The sequence below is a fragment of the Coturnix japonica genome, chromosome 19 (assembly GCF_001577835.2).
Source record: "Coturnix japonica isolate 7356 chromosome 19, Coturnix japonica 2.1, whole genome shotgun sequence".
In the NCBI taxonomy this organism is placed as follows: domain Eukaryota; kingdom Metazoa; phylum Chordata; class Aves; order Galliformes; family Phasianidae; genus Coturnix; species Coturnix japonica.
This window is the reverse complement of record NC_029534.1, coordinates 7,321,276-7,337,906: the sequence shown is the minus strand read 5'-3', so window position 1 is coordinate 7,337,906 and position 16,631 is coordinate 7,321,276. Positions and strand designations below refer to the sequence as shown.

Sequence of the window (16,631 nt, the reverse complement as noted above, 5' to 3'; positions counted from 1 at the left end):
AAAATATCTATCTTGTGATTCCTTCTTGTCCCCTTTGGGTGAGCATTGTTTGTCTTCTAGAAGTGATTTCACCATTTCCAGTTGGAGCCGTTTCAGTCTGTGCTGTGCCAGAGTCACTGCAGAAGTCCCTGCAGGGATCCTTGCAGGGCACAGCTGGGGCCTCGTGCTGTGAATGCTCTGCGGATGCAGAATCTCTGTGGCCAACAACTGGAGGGTGTCTCACCGAGTGGCACATACAGTGTTCTGCAAACAAGGTGTGTGTGCGCCCTTCTGGACGATGGGTGGGAGGAGGAATGGTGCTTCCCTCACGTCGTGTTGCTGTGCTTCCAGCCTCCTGGAGTCACATCTTCTGCTTCTGTTGACCCCAGGGTGCATAAAAACTGTTCAGGGGAAGACGAGGCTCAGGTAAATATCTTCTCTTGGGATGAGGAACTTCTGTGGAGGGATACCTCTGAGTGTTGGTATCCCGGCACTTCTCTGAAATCTTTCCTGGGTGTTCCATGTGAGTTCTCTATTTCATGACGTGCTTTTGTGAGGCAATGGCATTTTTATTGCTTCAAACTCACTCGGCTTTGGCTGTTGTACTGTTGGTACCACCCCCTCCCCCAACACTGGAGTGGAGTATGTGCAAAATATACAACTAATTATTCCAAGTGGAGAAGTTTTCTAGTTTTTATGCAGAAAATACTGTTAAAAAATTTAGGTGAAGTTTAATTTTGAAATATTGCATGCTTTTATTAGTATTTTTCCCCTCTAAGTGACATGCTTTCAGGATTTCTCCCAACTAATTCCTAGTCATGTCTTTAATCTGTACTTCCTTTCTTGCTTACTACTTTCCTGGTGATATTTAACTCCAAAGGGAAAAAAAAAAAGTGTATTTTCAAATGGACAGTGAGTCTGATCCTCCTGCTTGTTGTTTGTCACTGTGAACAGTGCCAAGACTCAACCGCTGAAACCTGAACTGCTCACAGCGTGTGGCAAATCTCCCTTTTATCTCTGTGGGCTGAAACTTGAGTCTTGCTCATCTGAAAAGAATTCCCTCTGGTGCTGCAGGGCTGCTCTGTTGTTCTCTATATGGAAGGGCCCTGAGATCCAGGTGCTGGGAGTTGGAAAACCTGGTGCTCCAGTGCTTGGGGTTTCCCGACTGCAGTTTTGGTACCCCAGACACAAGGGAGGTTTGCAGGTGTAATGGGCTACAGATGCACACAGGAAACTCCTTTTGGACTTCGAATGCCCTTTAAATATTGAGGAATTTGCAGCACTAACTGAACTGGCTGTTGTGACTGTCAGGACTGGGGGACACCTTGAAACTGCCTGGAACAGAGAATTACTTCTCCAGACCAAGATCCAGACTTGCATAAAGTGCTGCTCAGAATTACACCATGTTCCCACTGCTACTTCAGATACATTAGCACAGTTCTGAACAGGAAGCCAACACATGTTCTAGTTTAATCTTTATTGATTTTTTTTATTTTTTTTTTACAAGTATAGAATCTCATTTAAATCAGATAGCTATCTCAGCATCCAGCAATCTGCCTACTCATCCGTCAGGGATGCAGCAGAGGACAGGAAGGACTTGCTCCATCCACAGGGAGGGCAGCGGTGCCACAGGAAGGTTTCTCTCACATCTTCAGTTGAAATCTTTCTCATCATGAACAGAACGAGGCAAAGCCTTCTCCGCACCGCCATCCCTGTCCGGGAGGTCAAACAGATCGCCATTTTGTGCAGAACAATTCTAAAATGCAACATAACCTTGAGGACATAATGAAGTATTTTAGAAATGGGCTAAGGCAGATCATGACTGTATCTAGAGCAAAGTACTCAAATGGGTGTACCTACTTCCAGTTCACTGGTTGTCTGAGCGTTAGGAAATGCAACTCAGCCCTTTAGGAAGGTGGCCACGCACACAGCGTTTCCTAAACATCCCCTTGGCTGTGCGGTGGGGGAAGGAAGGGTTAACCTCCCGCTGCTGCCTTGAGCCACATGTCCACGAATTGGGTTTACTTTCCAGCCACAGAACACCACCAGTACTTTTCAGAAGTGTCAGTGTATTCCAGGACTATTGCCCTGGCATGGAATGAGTGAAGGAGGACTTTGTATTTCCTTGATTCCAATCATTCAGATTTTATTTTACTTGTGCCTGACACGGACTAACTTCATTCTTTTTGACTTCTAATACAGATTAAGAGCTGACTAAAGATCTCAAACACTATATACTGAGAGTCACTACAGATGTTAGAGAAAACACCAGCGCTAGCAACGCAACCCTGCACTGCCTCCTCCCTGCTCCTGGAAGCCGCACTGTTAAGAGCTGGACTTCCCTGTCTGGTGCTAGTGCCGCTCCCAAACCACTACAGGATTCTGCAAGGAAGCAAACAAGCTATTAAAGAAATATCCAGGCTACCGCATCACAAAGCGCACTTTGTTCATTAACTCCGCCAAACGCCTCGTAGGCCTTTCCTCATAGGATACTAATAAACTGACTAAAAAGAGAGGGAGGCTTTATGAAAGGAATAAACTTAGGAGATCTCATTCTGCTAAATCAGAAAAATGGGATGGGGGAATCCCTGTAGAGAGAAATGCTTTGAAGGGAACCGTTGGCCTTGCGGGTTAGTGAGGTGAGAAGAATTAGTTGAGGTTCTGCTGTATGGTAAAGAACCAAAGTTGGCTGTAGAAAGAGAAGGGAACATCTCCAGTCTGGTTGACTTGGAACAACGTGTCCCTTCTGTTGTGCTTCCCATCTGCAGTCTCATTAAATTCCCCAGTAAGGCATCAGGGGTCTCCTCTCTCTCTCATAAACATCTGGGATGATGCCATACGGTGTCTGTACCATTTTAACCGTCGTCTTCCCAAACAGCTTCCTCTCGTAGTCTATCAGTTGCCTCCAGAAGCCCACGTTGGGGCGTATAACGGGGCGCCTCGATTTGACCCAGTTGTATGCTTCGAAGAGGGTCACCTTATGGTACTTCATCAGGTAGGCGATGCACAGGGTGGCCGACCTGCTCACGCCAGCTGCGCAGTGGACTAATGTGGCCCCGTGCTTCCGCGCCACGCTATTGATCTTGTCAGCAACGCTGTCGAAGTACAGGGAGATGGGGGCGTTGGGCATGTCAGCCAAAGGCACTTTGACGTATTCAAACTGGGGCCAATTGAAGTTGGGGATCTCGATGGTTGCGTTGATTATGCAGGTGATCCCTCGGGACAGGAGCAGGTGCCGGTTGGAGGCGACGCTGCCCCGGCTCAGGTAGAGCGAGGGGGTGATTTGGGCAATGCCCCCCAGGGCACCTTCAGAAAGCATTCGTGGAGCCATCAGAGTTCTCGGTAAGGAGTTGTGGCTTCTGGAGGTCATGGAGGATCTTGGCACTCACACCTCCATTATGGGAAGGGATCCAGTGGGATCTGCAGCCAAAGGAAGGATTGTCTGGCCCGGTAGTGCAAGGACAGCAAGAGCTTCCTCCGCTTAGTCACTGCAAAACACAAGCAACATCACGTGAGTGGAGCACCTGTCCGATGAGCCCAACTCTGTGCAAGAGAGAAGGAAAACCCAACTCACCCTGCTGTGGCCTGGACAATCTCCTACTGGCAAACCTCCATGGGGTAAGGTTGCCCTGGGTTTGTATGATGCTTATTACCATGGGGCCCCCAGGCACAGCCTGCACAGATATTAACACAAAAATCTTCCAGCCAAATTAGCTCCAATTAGTCGTCAAGGGCTTAGGCAGCCTACCTGTGGGCCCGGACAGTGTTTCATCCAGATTAGTGCATGGAAGATTAGTTACGCCTTTTTAATGTTCAAAAGCACCAACTTCACAACTGGCTGGAATCCAAGGGGAGGGTGAGAAACATCTCACTCAGGCTGGATACAGGTGCCAGCAATGCACCCTGCCCTCTCCCCATTGCCACCCATCTCCTTTTTTAGGTACAAGAAAGTCTCTGCCAAAGCACATAAACATAGGAAAGCTGCTCAATAAAAAAGGCAGTGAGTCACGTCCATCTCGATCAGTAATCGGTTCCCAGTGAGGCTGGGGAAGTGTGGAAAGAGTGACCTGGTTATGTCAAACAGAGAGTAAAATTGAAGCAGAGGTAGGGACAAGGGAGGCTCTTTTCCTGCTGCTTTAATAACTGACTAATGTTTTGGAGAAAGACACGCTCCGCAGAGGCGTGGGTTTGCCTGTGTGAGCCATTTATTCCCGGCCACCTCCGCTGTGGGCCCCAGAAAGGACATGATCTGGGCTCTGCTGCTATTTCAAAGGCCAGAGTGGAAAATAAAAGATCTGATTATATCTCCCCTACTCCTTTAGGACTTCTCCAAAGCCAGTGTAGAAGATGCAACCAAGGGGATGAGCCACAGAGTGGTAATACCTTGCAAGTCATTTCCACCTATGTGGCCTCCAGCTGGAGCCAGGTGTGGGAGAGGCCGAGCTGGAGGCAGAGGCCACCTGGGCCCCCTCAAAGGGCTGAGACAGTGCCTGCAGCGTCCCCAGGCCCAACGCTGCGTGGTCTGTCAGCATCCTGGGCTCCAGAAAGCACCGGCAGGTCTCAGCAGCAGCTGGTAGCACTGCCAGCAGATTTCTGGCATGGGTTTGCAGTATGGTAACTTAATGAGCATAACACAGTCTCCTCTGTGGCTTGTTCCCTGCTGGCAGCTACTTGAGCAGCTCCTGAAACCATGGGCCCAAAGTGCCGGTGCTGCAGAAGTTCGTGCTCCAACAAGAAGATTTTTGCTGCAGCTGTGAGCACTCAGCTTCCCACAGCGGGCACCCAGCTGGAGCAGCAGGGAACATCATGGCGTTTCAAAGGAATTGGGTTCTTAGAGCAGGGGAAGTCCCTATTCAAATATGTGCTGCTGGCAACACAAAGGATTTGGGCACTTACACTCCAGAACAAGCTGCTCCAAAGCACCACCTGGCACCTGGAGGTGGTGGGCTGCTGGAGCTGGGGTATCTCAGAACGCGTCCAATGCTGAGCTGGGAAGAGAAGAGAGCATGGGTTTGTCAGGCCCGAGACAGGGTGCCAGGCAGCATCTAACTCTGAGGCTGGTTAGCCACCGAGTTGGGTAGTTTTCCAAGGGCTGGAAAGGAGAATCACAGCTTCTCTGCATGGACACAGGTTGTAGAAAGGCAAGTTGGTGCTGAGAGCCACAGCATCCTGCTCTTGGGAGCCACAGGACTGGGACTGCATCCCCTTCTAATTGTCCATCTAGACCAGAGATAACACACGTCCTGAGAGCGGAAGGAACAAAACGGAGCGAGGTGCAATGGGCTGGGAGCAGCGAGAGCGGTGCTGGAGCCTGGCAGTCAGCGTGCCCACTGCAGGGCCGGCGGGCAGGGCGGGATGCAGCTCTGGCAGCACACAGATCCAAACAGGATTGTAACTCCACGCCGTCCTCCAGGATTGCTGGGGAGCATTAGCGGGGAGGTGACCTGCAAACACGCTGCAGCCGCAGGGCTGGGCAGGGCTGTGCAGGAGGATCTGGCCTGTTTTGTCTAATAAATGCTGAATCCAGGGCCTTTGTTTGCTCGGTCTCAGCTCAGCTTTCATCGCAGGGAGTCAGCCAGCAAAATTGGCTGATCTCGTTTCCGTGATGTCACCTGCCCTGCTGACCTGCTGCTGCCTGGGATGAGGAAGCTCAGTGCTGGGACCTGGGCAGCTCCAGGGGCTGCAGCAGAGCAGGGATCTGTCCCCTCCTGGCCATCAGGTGCCAAGTTCCTTGCTTCAGAGAGACATCTGAACAGAAACATTCCCCCAGTCCTCACAGTGGCATGAGTGGCAAACTGCAGGAGGGCTGAGGTTCAGGTCCCTTTGGGCTTTGGACTTGGCAAACAGGAGAGCAGTTGCTGGAGGTGAGATCTTCAGAGAACATCCTGAGATGGAAGGGACCCAACTCCCGGCTCCACACAGGAACACCAGAAAATCTTCAGTGCCAAAAGGCAGCAGAGAGGAAACGGGAACCCTTTGGTATGCAACATGAATAGGGACAAGCTGGATTTTCCCAGCAGTGAGAGCTAGGCTTGGTTTTGGCAGCATGACAGCCAGTGGCAGCCCCGTGCAGACCCAGCCCTGCAAGTGTGCTGCGAGGGCTTGGGGTGCTTTGGGAAGGGCTCCACTGCTTTCCATAAAGTGGTTCCTGCTTGCAGGCAGCGACTTATCCGGCCATTTGCATGCAACGAGCTGGGCTTGCTCTGCAAACTCCACAGCTCCAGGATGGCAGCAAACTGCCTGTGCACTGCGTGCAGCTCACCCACAACACCGGCCAAGGACAGTCAGCTTTGTGCTAAGGGGACACTGCACGGCCAGGAAAAGAGCAGCAATGAGCCCCAAATGGCCGATACCTGGCAGCACTGCCTCGGTGTGAAGCAGAGCAGCCCTCGACAAGAAACAGTTAATGTCTCAGGGAGCATTTCATTACATAAGCAACCGCGAGGCTGCTGCCATGCTCTGAGCAAACTCAACACAGCCAAGGGTGCTGCACAGCAGAGAGAACAGAGGGCTGGGGAAGGCAGGAGGATGCAGGAAGCAGCACCTTCTCCAGCATCAGCCAGCTGGGATAGCCCCAGGTACAGCACAATGCCTCTGTTGTGTGCCAGATCCATGCCCGTGGTGTTGTGGTAGTCCTGGGTGATGACCAGAGCTAGCAGCAGGTGTGAGTCGTTACCTGCCCTCACAGCTGCCCCTTCCTGACACTCCAGCCTCGCCCCAGACAGCTTCTGATTTCCATTTGCTGTTCTCCATATGCCCAATTTACTCTGCTTTGTCCCCTCTGCAACTCAACGCTGTTACTCTTTATGCAGTGGTTCCCATCATTGTGCTGGGGCAGAGAGAGAGGAAGAGGCTGAAAAGGCTCTTCTCAATTCCTGCTGCATGCCAAAAAAGACCAAAACAAAACAAAGCACACAACTGAGGATGTTGTGCAGTGAGCAGTGAGCCCCACGGAGCCAGCTGCCACCCATTGCTGCAGGGGGAGGCTCCAGGTGCCGGCAGGGTCAGTGCCATGTACTGAGCTCAGTGGGGGTCCCTGGTAATACAGCCCCCTCCTGCCCCAGGTGGAAGCTGGTGTTTCTCTCCTGTGCCTTCACGAGGGCTGGGGGAAGGGACTCACTAATTAGAGCCTGGAGGTGAGCCCACCTCTAACGCCTCCAGGTGTGCACCAGCTGCCCTGGGAGGGGGTGGGCTCATAGTGACCAGCTGGTCCTCCCCAGCATTCTCTGCAGCAGGATTTTGCTTCTGCTCTGTAACAGCAGCTCTCTCCTGATGGCTCCAACATGCTACAATGACCGTGTTCCACTGAGCCTGGTGAGTCTGCAGGGCACTGTGTGTGTTTCTGCTGTTATATCTCTGTAGCAGTTTGTGTGGTGGGTAGCCTGCTCCCTCAGAAAGGCCACCACTGATGGTGCTTACAGCTCTTGTTCTAAGTCGTGCAGTAGTTGGCGTTTCCTCTTCTGGCTTCGGTTCACAGAGGTGTGGATTTCCATTAATGAAAACTGAGATTCTATTAGGAAAGTGTTCTTGGTTCCTGGGTCTTCTGAGAGCTCAGGAGACTGATGCAGATGCAGGCAGATGTTACAGTTCATTGTGCTGTGGTCTCTGGAATACTGGAGGGCCTTGCTTGCTGGTCTTCCAGTGATGACATGGCAGCTCTGAACTTCAAGGTTCTCGTTCTGGAGATGCTGGGTGGCTTTTTCTGTGGCTTTTTAGGGGGATTTGAAGGATTTTCTTTTTTAAGAGCTCTTCTGGCTTGAGAGCAGAGGCACTGACTTGTTCCACAGGGGTGTGAGTCAGGGCTGCAGTAAGCAGCGTGTTATATATATCAGTGCTGTGGTACTGTACCTAGCAGAGGTGAAAGCACCTCTCTGGCTCTCCTCCCCCAGCACTGTGAGCCCTGGGCCCACAGGCTGGTGCTGAGGGGTGGCCCTGCTCTGGTGCTGCTTCTGCTTATCCCCAGCACAGCCCAAGGGCCGTGTGTCCCTGGGGATGGTGGGAATGCACCAAGAGGGGCCTAGTGTGCTCAGGGCATGGGGAGGAGCAGGTTCAGAGAGAGCCTTGCTCCCAACTAAGTGAAGCAGCAGAAGCCCCCAGTTTCTTTCCCAGAGCATCATCTGGGATTTAAGCAGGTCTGTGGGGTGTATGATGTATCAGCACTGCAGGTTGCTTCTCCCCCTCCCCAGGAAAGGTAAAGCTATTCATTTTAGAGATGACAAACGCTGCAGTAAAGAGTCAATACCGTAGGCACTGGAACGAGTCTGCTTAGGGCCCTTCCTAGCTAGGCCAAACAGCACATTGCTTTGGAAACGGTCTTGGAGAATGGCATTTAGGATAAATTTCAGCAGAGAGCACAAAGTGCTGCTGGTATCAGGGTCATGGCTTGGTCGTGCCAGGTCCGAGGGAGCTCAAGGCTGGGGGCAGCTCTGCCTCTGTGGGTAGCACTGCAGCAAAGCTGGGAGGTACAATGTGAACTGCAGCCCCTGCCCTGATGGGGATGTGCTCCTGGAGCTGCCGTCAGCCATCGGTGTGTCCTCGTGAGCAGAGAAATGAGCAGTTGGGTTTTGGATTGAGAAACAGCAGGGACATGGGGTGAGGTGGGTGTGACGGAGGATGCCTCAGCTGTACCTTGCACCTGTGGCCAAGCCCTGATTCCTGCTGGCTGCCTGCATTACCTTCTTAGGCAAGCACAGGATGGAAGCTGTCAGATGCGAACCTGAGATAACAATCTGTCTCCCAGAAGCTGTGAGCAGGCCTGGCTGCCTGCGCAGCACCCAGCACAACCGCAGCCCCCGCACTCACAGACACATGCTGCTGTCAGTGCTGCGTTCAGGCGCTGCTCCTCGCCATGCAGGGGACATGCACGGTTTGGCTGTGAGAGGTCCAGGGCTGATGGCTGCTCGGTGACCCTGCATCCAGCACGTCTGGTTGGAGAGAGTGAGGTTTATCTCTATGGTGTGGCACTGCCTCCTCCACACAGCGGGAATCCAGGCTGCTCCCGTGCCCTGAACCTGATCTCCAGGTGCCCTGGTCTCTGACACTGCCTGCTGGCTGCTGTCACAGCTCTGCTCCCTTCCTGGCCTGCAGCATGAAGGTATTCATGAACCCCTGTGCGATGCAGGGCTGTGCTCTGGGGATGAGCTTCCCTCAGCAACTGGTTTCATCCACGAGAAGCAATCTGCTTTCTTTTTTTTAAAGCAGTGCCTTTTATTCCGGAGCTCCTGATGTGTTCCAGTGCTCCATAGCACTCTATGCAACCGCTGCTCAGGCCCACAGTGCAGCCACCTGTGTCTTGCTTAAACTCAGGCTGGGCGCATCAAATGCTCTCTACAAAGCAGAATGAAGCCTTGAGGAGGTGTGAGCTGTGCGCAGCGTCAGGGCTGTGAGCTGGCTGAGCTCTGGGGGCTGTTCTCAATTCCACGTCTCTCAAAGCGAGAGGGGAGGGAGAGCGTCTGTTCCAAAGCTATGCTGCTTATTTTGGCACCAGCTGATGGCATCTGGGCTGCAGGCAGAGCTCAGAGAAGCTCCCCCACTCCCATACTGTGTGTGTGTGACCCTGGCTGCCTGGGCACCCGCATGGAGCAGAGCTGTGGGCAGGCTGTGCCTCCTGGGGTGTGCAATGGAGCCTCCTTACTCCCAGGGATGTGCCCAGCTGACAAGAGAGATGCCTTCCCTTCCCCATCTGCTGCACAAAATCGGCTGCTCCAATGGCTGTGTGATGGGGCTGCGTGGTTTGCACCCGGGGCTACAAGGCTGCTGCTGCCAGAGGCTGTTGGCCTCTCATTGCTGGGTAGCACCTCTGTGCTCTGCCTCAGCCTGCACCAAAACCCATAAAATTGGAGGCAGATGTGAATTCACTGCTGTGATTGCTGGAAATTGTACAGCACCTCCATGCTGCTGCTCACCCAGACCTCTTTCAGAGGCTGTTCCAAGCAGTGAGTATCTAAGTACAGCCCTCCTTCCCTGAGTGATCTCAGAGCATCGTGCTCTCAGTGTGCCCGTGGTGGGAACCCCTGCTGGGTGGGTGAATGGGGCCATGGGCAGCACAGGGCCCTGGGGAGGTTCAGCTGAGCTGGAGGGAAAGCAGTGGAGCAGCTGCCTGGCCCTGCCGGCCTCCTGCCTGCAGCAGCTGGAAGGAATGAGGTCGCTCTGAGCGCATTGATGGGGTTGCTTAGGGTAACAGGAATGGAGGCCAACTGTAATCAATTAGCTGGAAATCAAGTTTACATGCAGCACTGAATGCTTCCCATGCAAACAGCACAGAGGCAGCACCCCTGGTCTCCGTGTGCTGCGGTTGGTATGGGCGGCCACACAGCACAAGGCGCAGCGAATGCCAATGTTCCTCATGAATAGGGATTCCTGGCTCCAAGGAAACAGCCCTGCTCAATCCTGGGGAGGTGCAATCTTTATGGGGGGAACATGAAGCCCCATCAGTGTTGTGCTGTCTCCAAACACCCCAATGGAGACACTGGCACCTGACCGGTGAGCTGTCCTGCAGGAAGCTGCCAGCTGTGGTGGTTTAATTGAACACAAGCTGCCTGAGGGCTGTTCCTGCCTTATTTAAAGGGGGAGAGGAGCTGGGTGGGATGAGCCCAGCTGCAGGGAGGGCCCCATCTGCAGGGGCTGTGCTCCAGAGATCTCCAATCTATTTCCAGGCACCAGAGCCCTGGCTGGTTGTTGGTTTGGAGCTGGAGCTCTGTGCGTATATCTAGAGACAGAGGGGGTTGGGAGAAGCTCCCATACCCAATTTGAGGCATGGATGTTGCTTTCTATGGGAAACCAGCCTGGCAGGAGGGAGGGCTGCCTACATCCCTATGGTCTGGGGCAGCAGGAGGGCTGTGAGTGGGCTGCACTGACAGAGCTCGGCCTCACTCTGGGTTTCCTTCTTCCTCGCTTCCACCTGGGTCCCAGATGTGATGTTTCTGGCTCAGGGTCAGCGCTGCCTTTCAAAGAGAGGCTCCAACAGGGCCCCTCTCGCACAGAGTTCTGCATTTTGTTCTTCTCTCCCATAATTTCCCATGTAGAGGATCCCCCCCTCCCCCCATCTATTGCTGAACACTAAAGCAGCCTCAGCTCGCCTCTCCAGTTCTGAGCCTTAGTTGGGTTCAGCTGTTTGGTTAAACTGTGCCACTTCCCATGTTGGCCACATCAATGTGGAAGCTGGGCCAGAGCCAGGAGCTCCTGGAGTGGGAATGAAATCCCTGGGATTTCTCTTGTTCCCAGTGGGCCGGGTACGTCCCGGGGCAGGAAGCACCATCAGCATCGAGCCATTGCTGAGCACAAATGCTTCCAATCTGCTGCTCACAGGGCTGCACTGCCCGGAGCGCTGGTGGTGTGTGCCCCCCACACCGGGGCTGTTGTGCCTTTGCTGCCTGGAGCTGGAGCTGTGCTAAAGGCCACAACGGAGGCACTGGGGCCAGCAGCGCACCTGGAGGCGGATGGAGAGGCCCAGGGAGAAGCAATGTGCTCCCTGCCCGGGCCGATGTGGCCTATCGTAAGGGACAACAATGTTCTGCCACCGGTAAATCCCTCCACCGTTCCTGCGGCGCTATGAACAAACCGAACCCACAACGTGACACCGGGATACCCGGCAGCAGGCAGAGCTGCGCGGCACGGCGCTCGTTTGCCGTCCCGTCGAACAGGTTACGGCCGGGCACGGGGCCGCCATGAGCCGCTGCTGCCGGCGACGATTCGATGCGTTGCGGGGCCCCGTCCCGGGATCAGCGCCCGGCGGTCGGGATGCGCCGCCCGGCCCCGCCGTCGGGCTCCCCCCAAGGAACCGCCCCGAACTCGGCCGCGGGTCGCGGACTCGCCGTGGTTCTCCCCCCCCCCGTCCCGCTCTCCGGGCCGTGCCCATCCCGACCCCCCCCCAGCGCAGGCGGCGTGACCGGCCCCGCACCGCCCGAAGGGACCGCGCCGATCCCGCCGAGCCCCGCGGCGGCCGGTCCGGGCTGGGGGCACCGCGTTGTGCGGGGCGCGAGCAGCCGGGCCGGCACCGCCAGCTTTACGGATGGAGCGGGGCGATGTGCGAGCGGCGCTACGGGAGAGCACGGAGTTACCGCCGCCCCCGGAGCCCGCAGCGGAGCCGGATCCCGGTGCGCACCGCGGGGCAGCCCCGGCCGAGGCCCGGCTCCCCCCCCCCGGCTCATCCCCCCACCCCCCGTCCCGCATCTTACCGCGGCTCCTGGTCGCTCCGCTCTGCTGGCTGCCGTCCCGCGGCGGGCGGCACTTTTATCCGCCGGGCAGCGGCCGGGCTCGGGCTCGGCGCTGCCACCTGATCGCGGCGCTGCCGGGGCCGCCCTCCGCCCGCCCGCCGTGTGCGGTTGCCCGGCTACGGCGGGGCCCGGCCCGCCCGGCGCTGCCCCCGGGCGGAGGCAGCTGGCGCCCGGCCCGCGCTTAAAGGCGCAGCGCCGCCTCGGGGCCGAACCGCCGCCCGGGGGAGGAATGGAGGGATGGGGGGGTTGGGGTACGGCGGTGCGATGGGAACCGTGCGGAGTCAGAGGCGGAACGTGCGGGGGGGGGTCGGTGTGCGGACAGGGGCCGCTCCGTGTGTGTCACAGCGGGGACACGCGGTGTGTGCGGGCACTGTATTATCCCGGGGGGGCTGGGACCATGGGGACGTGGTTCGGTCCTTGCGTGACATGACGGGGGCGCGATGGACCCTGCGGGGCGGTCCGCTGTCACTGCGGGGACACACGGACATCGCCGTGGGGCTGTGGGGGACGCGGGCACGGCATGGCGGCACTGCGGGGAGCAGCAGGAAGATGCTCCAGGAGCGTTGTTGGCAGCCGGGCCCGCTGCCCGCCCGGCGGGGTGGGCTGCTGAGGGCGGCAGGGCTGGGAGCTCAGCGGGGCCTGGCACGGGAGGAGGAGGCGGCAGTCTGTGCTTTAACCCCGCTCCTGCTGGAGCACAGTGGCCGCCTCCGAAGCGCTGCCGCCCGGCACCGCTGTGCCGCCTTTCTGCCGGCGTTCTGCTCTTGTCGTGGTGCGTTGGGACCAAAATAGCAAAAATCCCCACTCGGAAGCTTCCCTCACCTCCAGCCCTTTGGCTGTTATCTCACTTCAGTGGGTTCTGTGACTCAGCAGCCCAGATGGAGCCGTCCCTCACGGCCCAGCACCAAATCTGTTCATTGCTCCAGAGGCTGCTTTTATTTCCCAGATCCTCTCTGCTCTGTAACATCAGTGTTCTCCCTTAAAACGCCGCCTCTCCAGCCCAGCAGCTCATCCAGCGCGGAGGTGGCGAGGAGCAAAAATAGGCAAATTAAAAAAAAAAAAACCAACACAATACAATAAAAAAGCTCCCAAAAGGCCAAAAAAAAACCAAAAAACCGACAACGTGAGGATCTCGGCTGTGAGCTGGAGCTCTGCCGTGCCTCCGTGTTGCGTCAGATGTGCTCTGCTCTGCTCTGAGCTCTGTGGGCTGGGGCTGATGCTCACTGTGGGGCCTGCAGCTGTGGGGTTTCTCCCCGTGTTGCAGCCCTCCAGAGGGTACATTGGGTGTTTGGGGGCTTTTGTTGCCTTCTGGGGTGGATTTGGGGCGGCAGCCACCTGTAGTGCTCCTCCACACACCACAATGGCCGTTCCTGGGCTGTGTGGTGGTTTCAGCACGGCCTGCTGCGGCTCCATGTGCTTTCAGAGTGGGTCAGGGCAGGCAAAGAGGGCAGCTGTGACCCCAGGGCACGGCATAGGAAGCGGGTCTGGGGGTTGGAGGAGACACGTCCCCACAGTCAGCACAGGGCTCTTGTCTTGGAGGAGCGATGAGCTGTTGGGATGTGACTCTAAGCAGGACCAGGCCGCCCCGCCATGTTATGGGGCCCTTAGTGCAGCTGGGTGCATCGTCACGGTGCCCGTCATGCTGGGCTGAGCGCGGTGCGGCGCCGGGCGCGTTCCCAAAGGGTGCGTCCAGCCCCGGGTTCATCATCTGGTCGTTATGGCCATTAGCTTAATCACCGGGTGTTTCCTGCCGTGCCCTGTGATCAGCGGTGGCCACGCGTGCAGGTTGAGGTTTCCGCACCAGACCCAGCACCGTGCAGCAGGAATCCAGGAATCCAGCCCTGCTGCCAGCCAGCCTCCCCAGTTTCCATGGTTACACGGAGTTTACCCTTCCCTGGAAGGGCTGCAGGGACCCCGTGTGATGTGAGCAGCCCTGGGACGTTGGGCCCTCCCTCGTTATCCACCAGCCGCCATCACGGGGTGGTGAAAGCACTTGGCACAGCATCCTCCTGGTGGATGTGCCCACCGAGCGGCACCTCGGGCTGTGTGGGGCTGTGTGTGGGGTGTGCAGTGGTTTTGGGGGCTGCTTTTCTGCTCTGTGCCCCACAGTTTGTGAGTGACCCCAGCTGGGACCCACGGGCAGGCAGTGGGTGCTCTGCTGTGGTAAGTGAGGCCGAGGAGCCGTCGGCCGCCTGTCGTTAGATGCGAGGTGACAGCACAGAGCAGAGGAGCCCTGAGCGGGCATTCAGGCTGTGGCTTGTTAATGGGGGAAAACAAGACCTGAGATTGAGGTCAGTGCTTATGATTTAAGCGGCCAAATATAGGTCAGCAGAGGCCTCTCTGGGGAGGCAGGCGGATGTCAGGGCACAGGAGCAGCTTTGCTCGCTTTCAAGCAACGCAGGGAGCACAGAGCACCACAAATCCAACCCGTGGGGTGGGCGCTCTGTGTGCTGGCAGGGGGACATCTCAGCTGCCATGTCCCTGCATCTGGGGTGTCTGCAGTGCTGCCCCAGCACCAGGCGCCTGATTGATGTGAGTGCATGGGGCGCTGTGATTCACGGGGCTGGTGCGTGGAGCAGGAAGAGCTTCCACAGCCCAGGGGTGGGCACCCGGCCACATGCCAGGGCTGAGTCAGTGTGGGGCCACACTCACACCTCACCCTGCATCCCTGCCCACTGCCAGGGCCAGTTTTCCCTCCCATGGGTGCTGGTGGGCTCTATAGGGCCATGGGAAGCAGCTCTGCTGTTTGCTGAGTTGATGGGTTGGTCGCTGGATGGGAAAGCAGAGAATGGTGAGCTCCATCCAGGTGTCTGCCTGCTGAGTCCTGGTGCCTCTGGCCCAGCCGGCAGGCGATGCTCTGCACCCCAGGGCTGTGTGCTGTGATGGGGGCAAGCAGGGGCTGATGGGCTGACATGGCTTGGCTGCTCAGCCTCCAAAGGTGCTTGTTACTCTTGCACCTCTCCCACTGTGGCTCCATCCCACCCCATCTCAGCCTGCACTGCCTCTGGGGCGGCTGAGCCAGGTCACTGCCTCACTGCAGGCACCTCCTGCTCGGGGGGGAAAAAAGAAGCAATTGCACAGAAAGCTCCGGGGATGCCAGATTGCTTGTTAGTTGGACACGCAGAGGAAGTTGCTGCAGGGCATCTCCAAGTGGGTTTTCCTGTTTTTATTTTGAAGAAGCCAGGAGTTGCAGTTTTCCTTTAACTGTCACTGAAGTGCTGCTGCTCCAGAGCAGTGATGTTTGAGTTCAAAAGGTTTTGGTTTCATGGGCCCCACCCGACGGGAACCTGAGCAGGTGCTAAAGCTGCACTTGTTGTCACTTTGCTATCAGCATCACCTGCTGTGCTGCAGCCTGGAGGACCCTCCGTGCAGCCCTGAGCTGCCGGCCCTGTCACCAAGGGGCTGAGCCCATCGCCGCTGTGTGACTGCAGTGCTCAGACCTGCAATGAGATGGAAGCAGCGATGCTGTTGGTGGCAGGCAGATAACAGCCCTGAGGATCCATCCCGTGCATGCCTCGTGTGATGGCCGTTGTAGGAGACCGCGGATGTGCTGGGATGGAGCAGCTGCAGCCGCTCCATATCTCCTGAGCTTGGCTGTAATTAACGCTGCAGGTACCCAGATAGGCACGTTAGCCCGAGCTGGCTGCCTTCCATCCCTCCCCGGCCTTGTTCCATATTTAATCTTTCATGTACACCTGAGTCTCTAATTAAGCCAACTGTGATCCTTAGCTGTGTGCCCGCAGTGTGCTAACGAGGGCTGGCATTCTTGGAGTGCCGTGCAAGCAAGACCCACGTGCAAACAAACCCATGGGCACCCTCTGCTCCTTTGTTTCTGTCTTTGTGTTTCCCTGCCCTGCAGTAAGGCAGATCCTGAAGCGGGGTCTGGACTGGGGCCCCATTAGCAGCAAAGTTCTCAAAAATAGTGCACGGGGATTGTGTTGTGTTACAAACAAACCATCATGAAGCTTGAAGGGTCTGAAAAGCCTCTTTCTGGGTCTCTATGGGCGGCTGCTGCCTGGGGAGCTGGGGGGTCTCAGTGGGGAAAGGCAGCACTGAGGCCGCGATGCTGCAGCAGTGCTGGATATAAATAAAGCCCCGTGCCAGGGCTGTGAATGGGGCTCTGATTTCCTTTGGTTGCTGTGCGGGTCTGGGTGATGGGGAGAGATGTGTGTTGTAAATAGAACACCATATCCATGGCAACGCCAACTTTTCATTATTGTTAATTACTTGAACAGTGCCAGAGCCGCACATGGAGCTTCCCAGTGCAGATAAAGATAGATCCCATTTCATAGCCCCTCCAGAGCCACCGCTGCTGCTGTGAGCTCCTGGAGGCCGGGGTGGGTGGCACGGAGACATTTTGTGGAGCAGAAAGGAGCAGGGATGCGAAGGAGGCGGCACTGGCACAGCTGCAGAGTGGCTGGTGGCTCAGGGGGGCTTTTG

At 56.4% G+C, this 16,631-nt stretch overlaps 1 protein-coding gene across 2 annotated transcripts; it reads right to left on the bottom strand.

The window, feature by feature from the left end:
- Positions 1-1,437: 1,437 nt before the first annotated feature.
- DUSP14 (dual specificity phosphatase 14) lies at positions 1,438-12,314 on the bottom strand. 2 transcript variants are annotated; one of them, XM_015881148.2, is made up of 3 exons: positions 12,156-12,314; positions 4,876-4,967; positions 1,438-3,467 (listed from the first exon to the last, which is right to left on the bottom strand). In XM_015881148.2, the coding sequence occupies exon 3, from the start codon at positions 3,347-3,349 to the stop codon at positions 2,753-2,755; it is 597 nt and encodes a 198-aa protein (XP_015736634.1). In that variant the 5' UTR covers positions 3,350-3,467; positions 4,876-4,967; positions 12,156-12,314; the 3' UTR covers positions 1,438-2,752. The 2 variants fall into 2 exon arrangements, with proteins under 2 accessions (XP_015736634.1, XP_015736633.1); XM_015881147.2 differs by lacking the exon at positions 4,876-4,967.
- Positions 12,315-16,631: the final 4,317 nt, after the last annotated feature.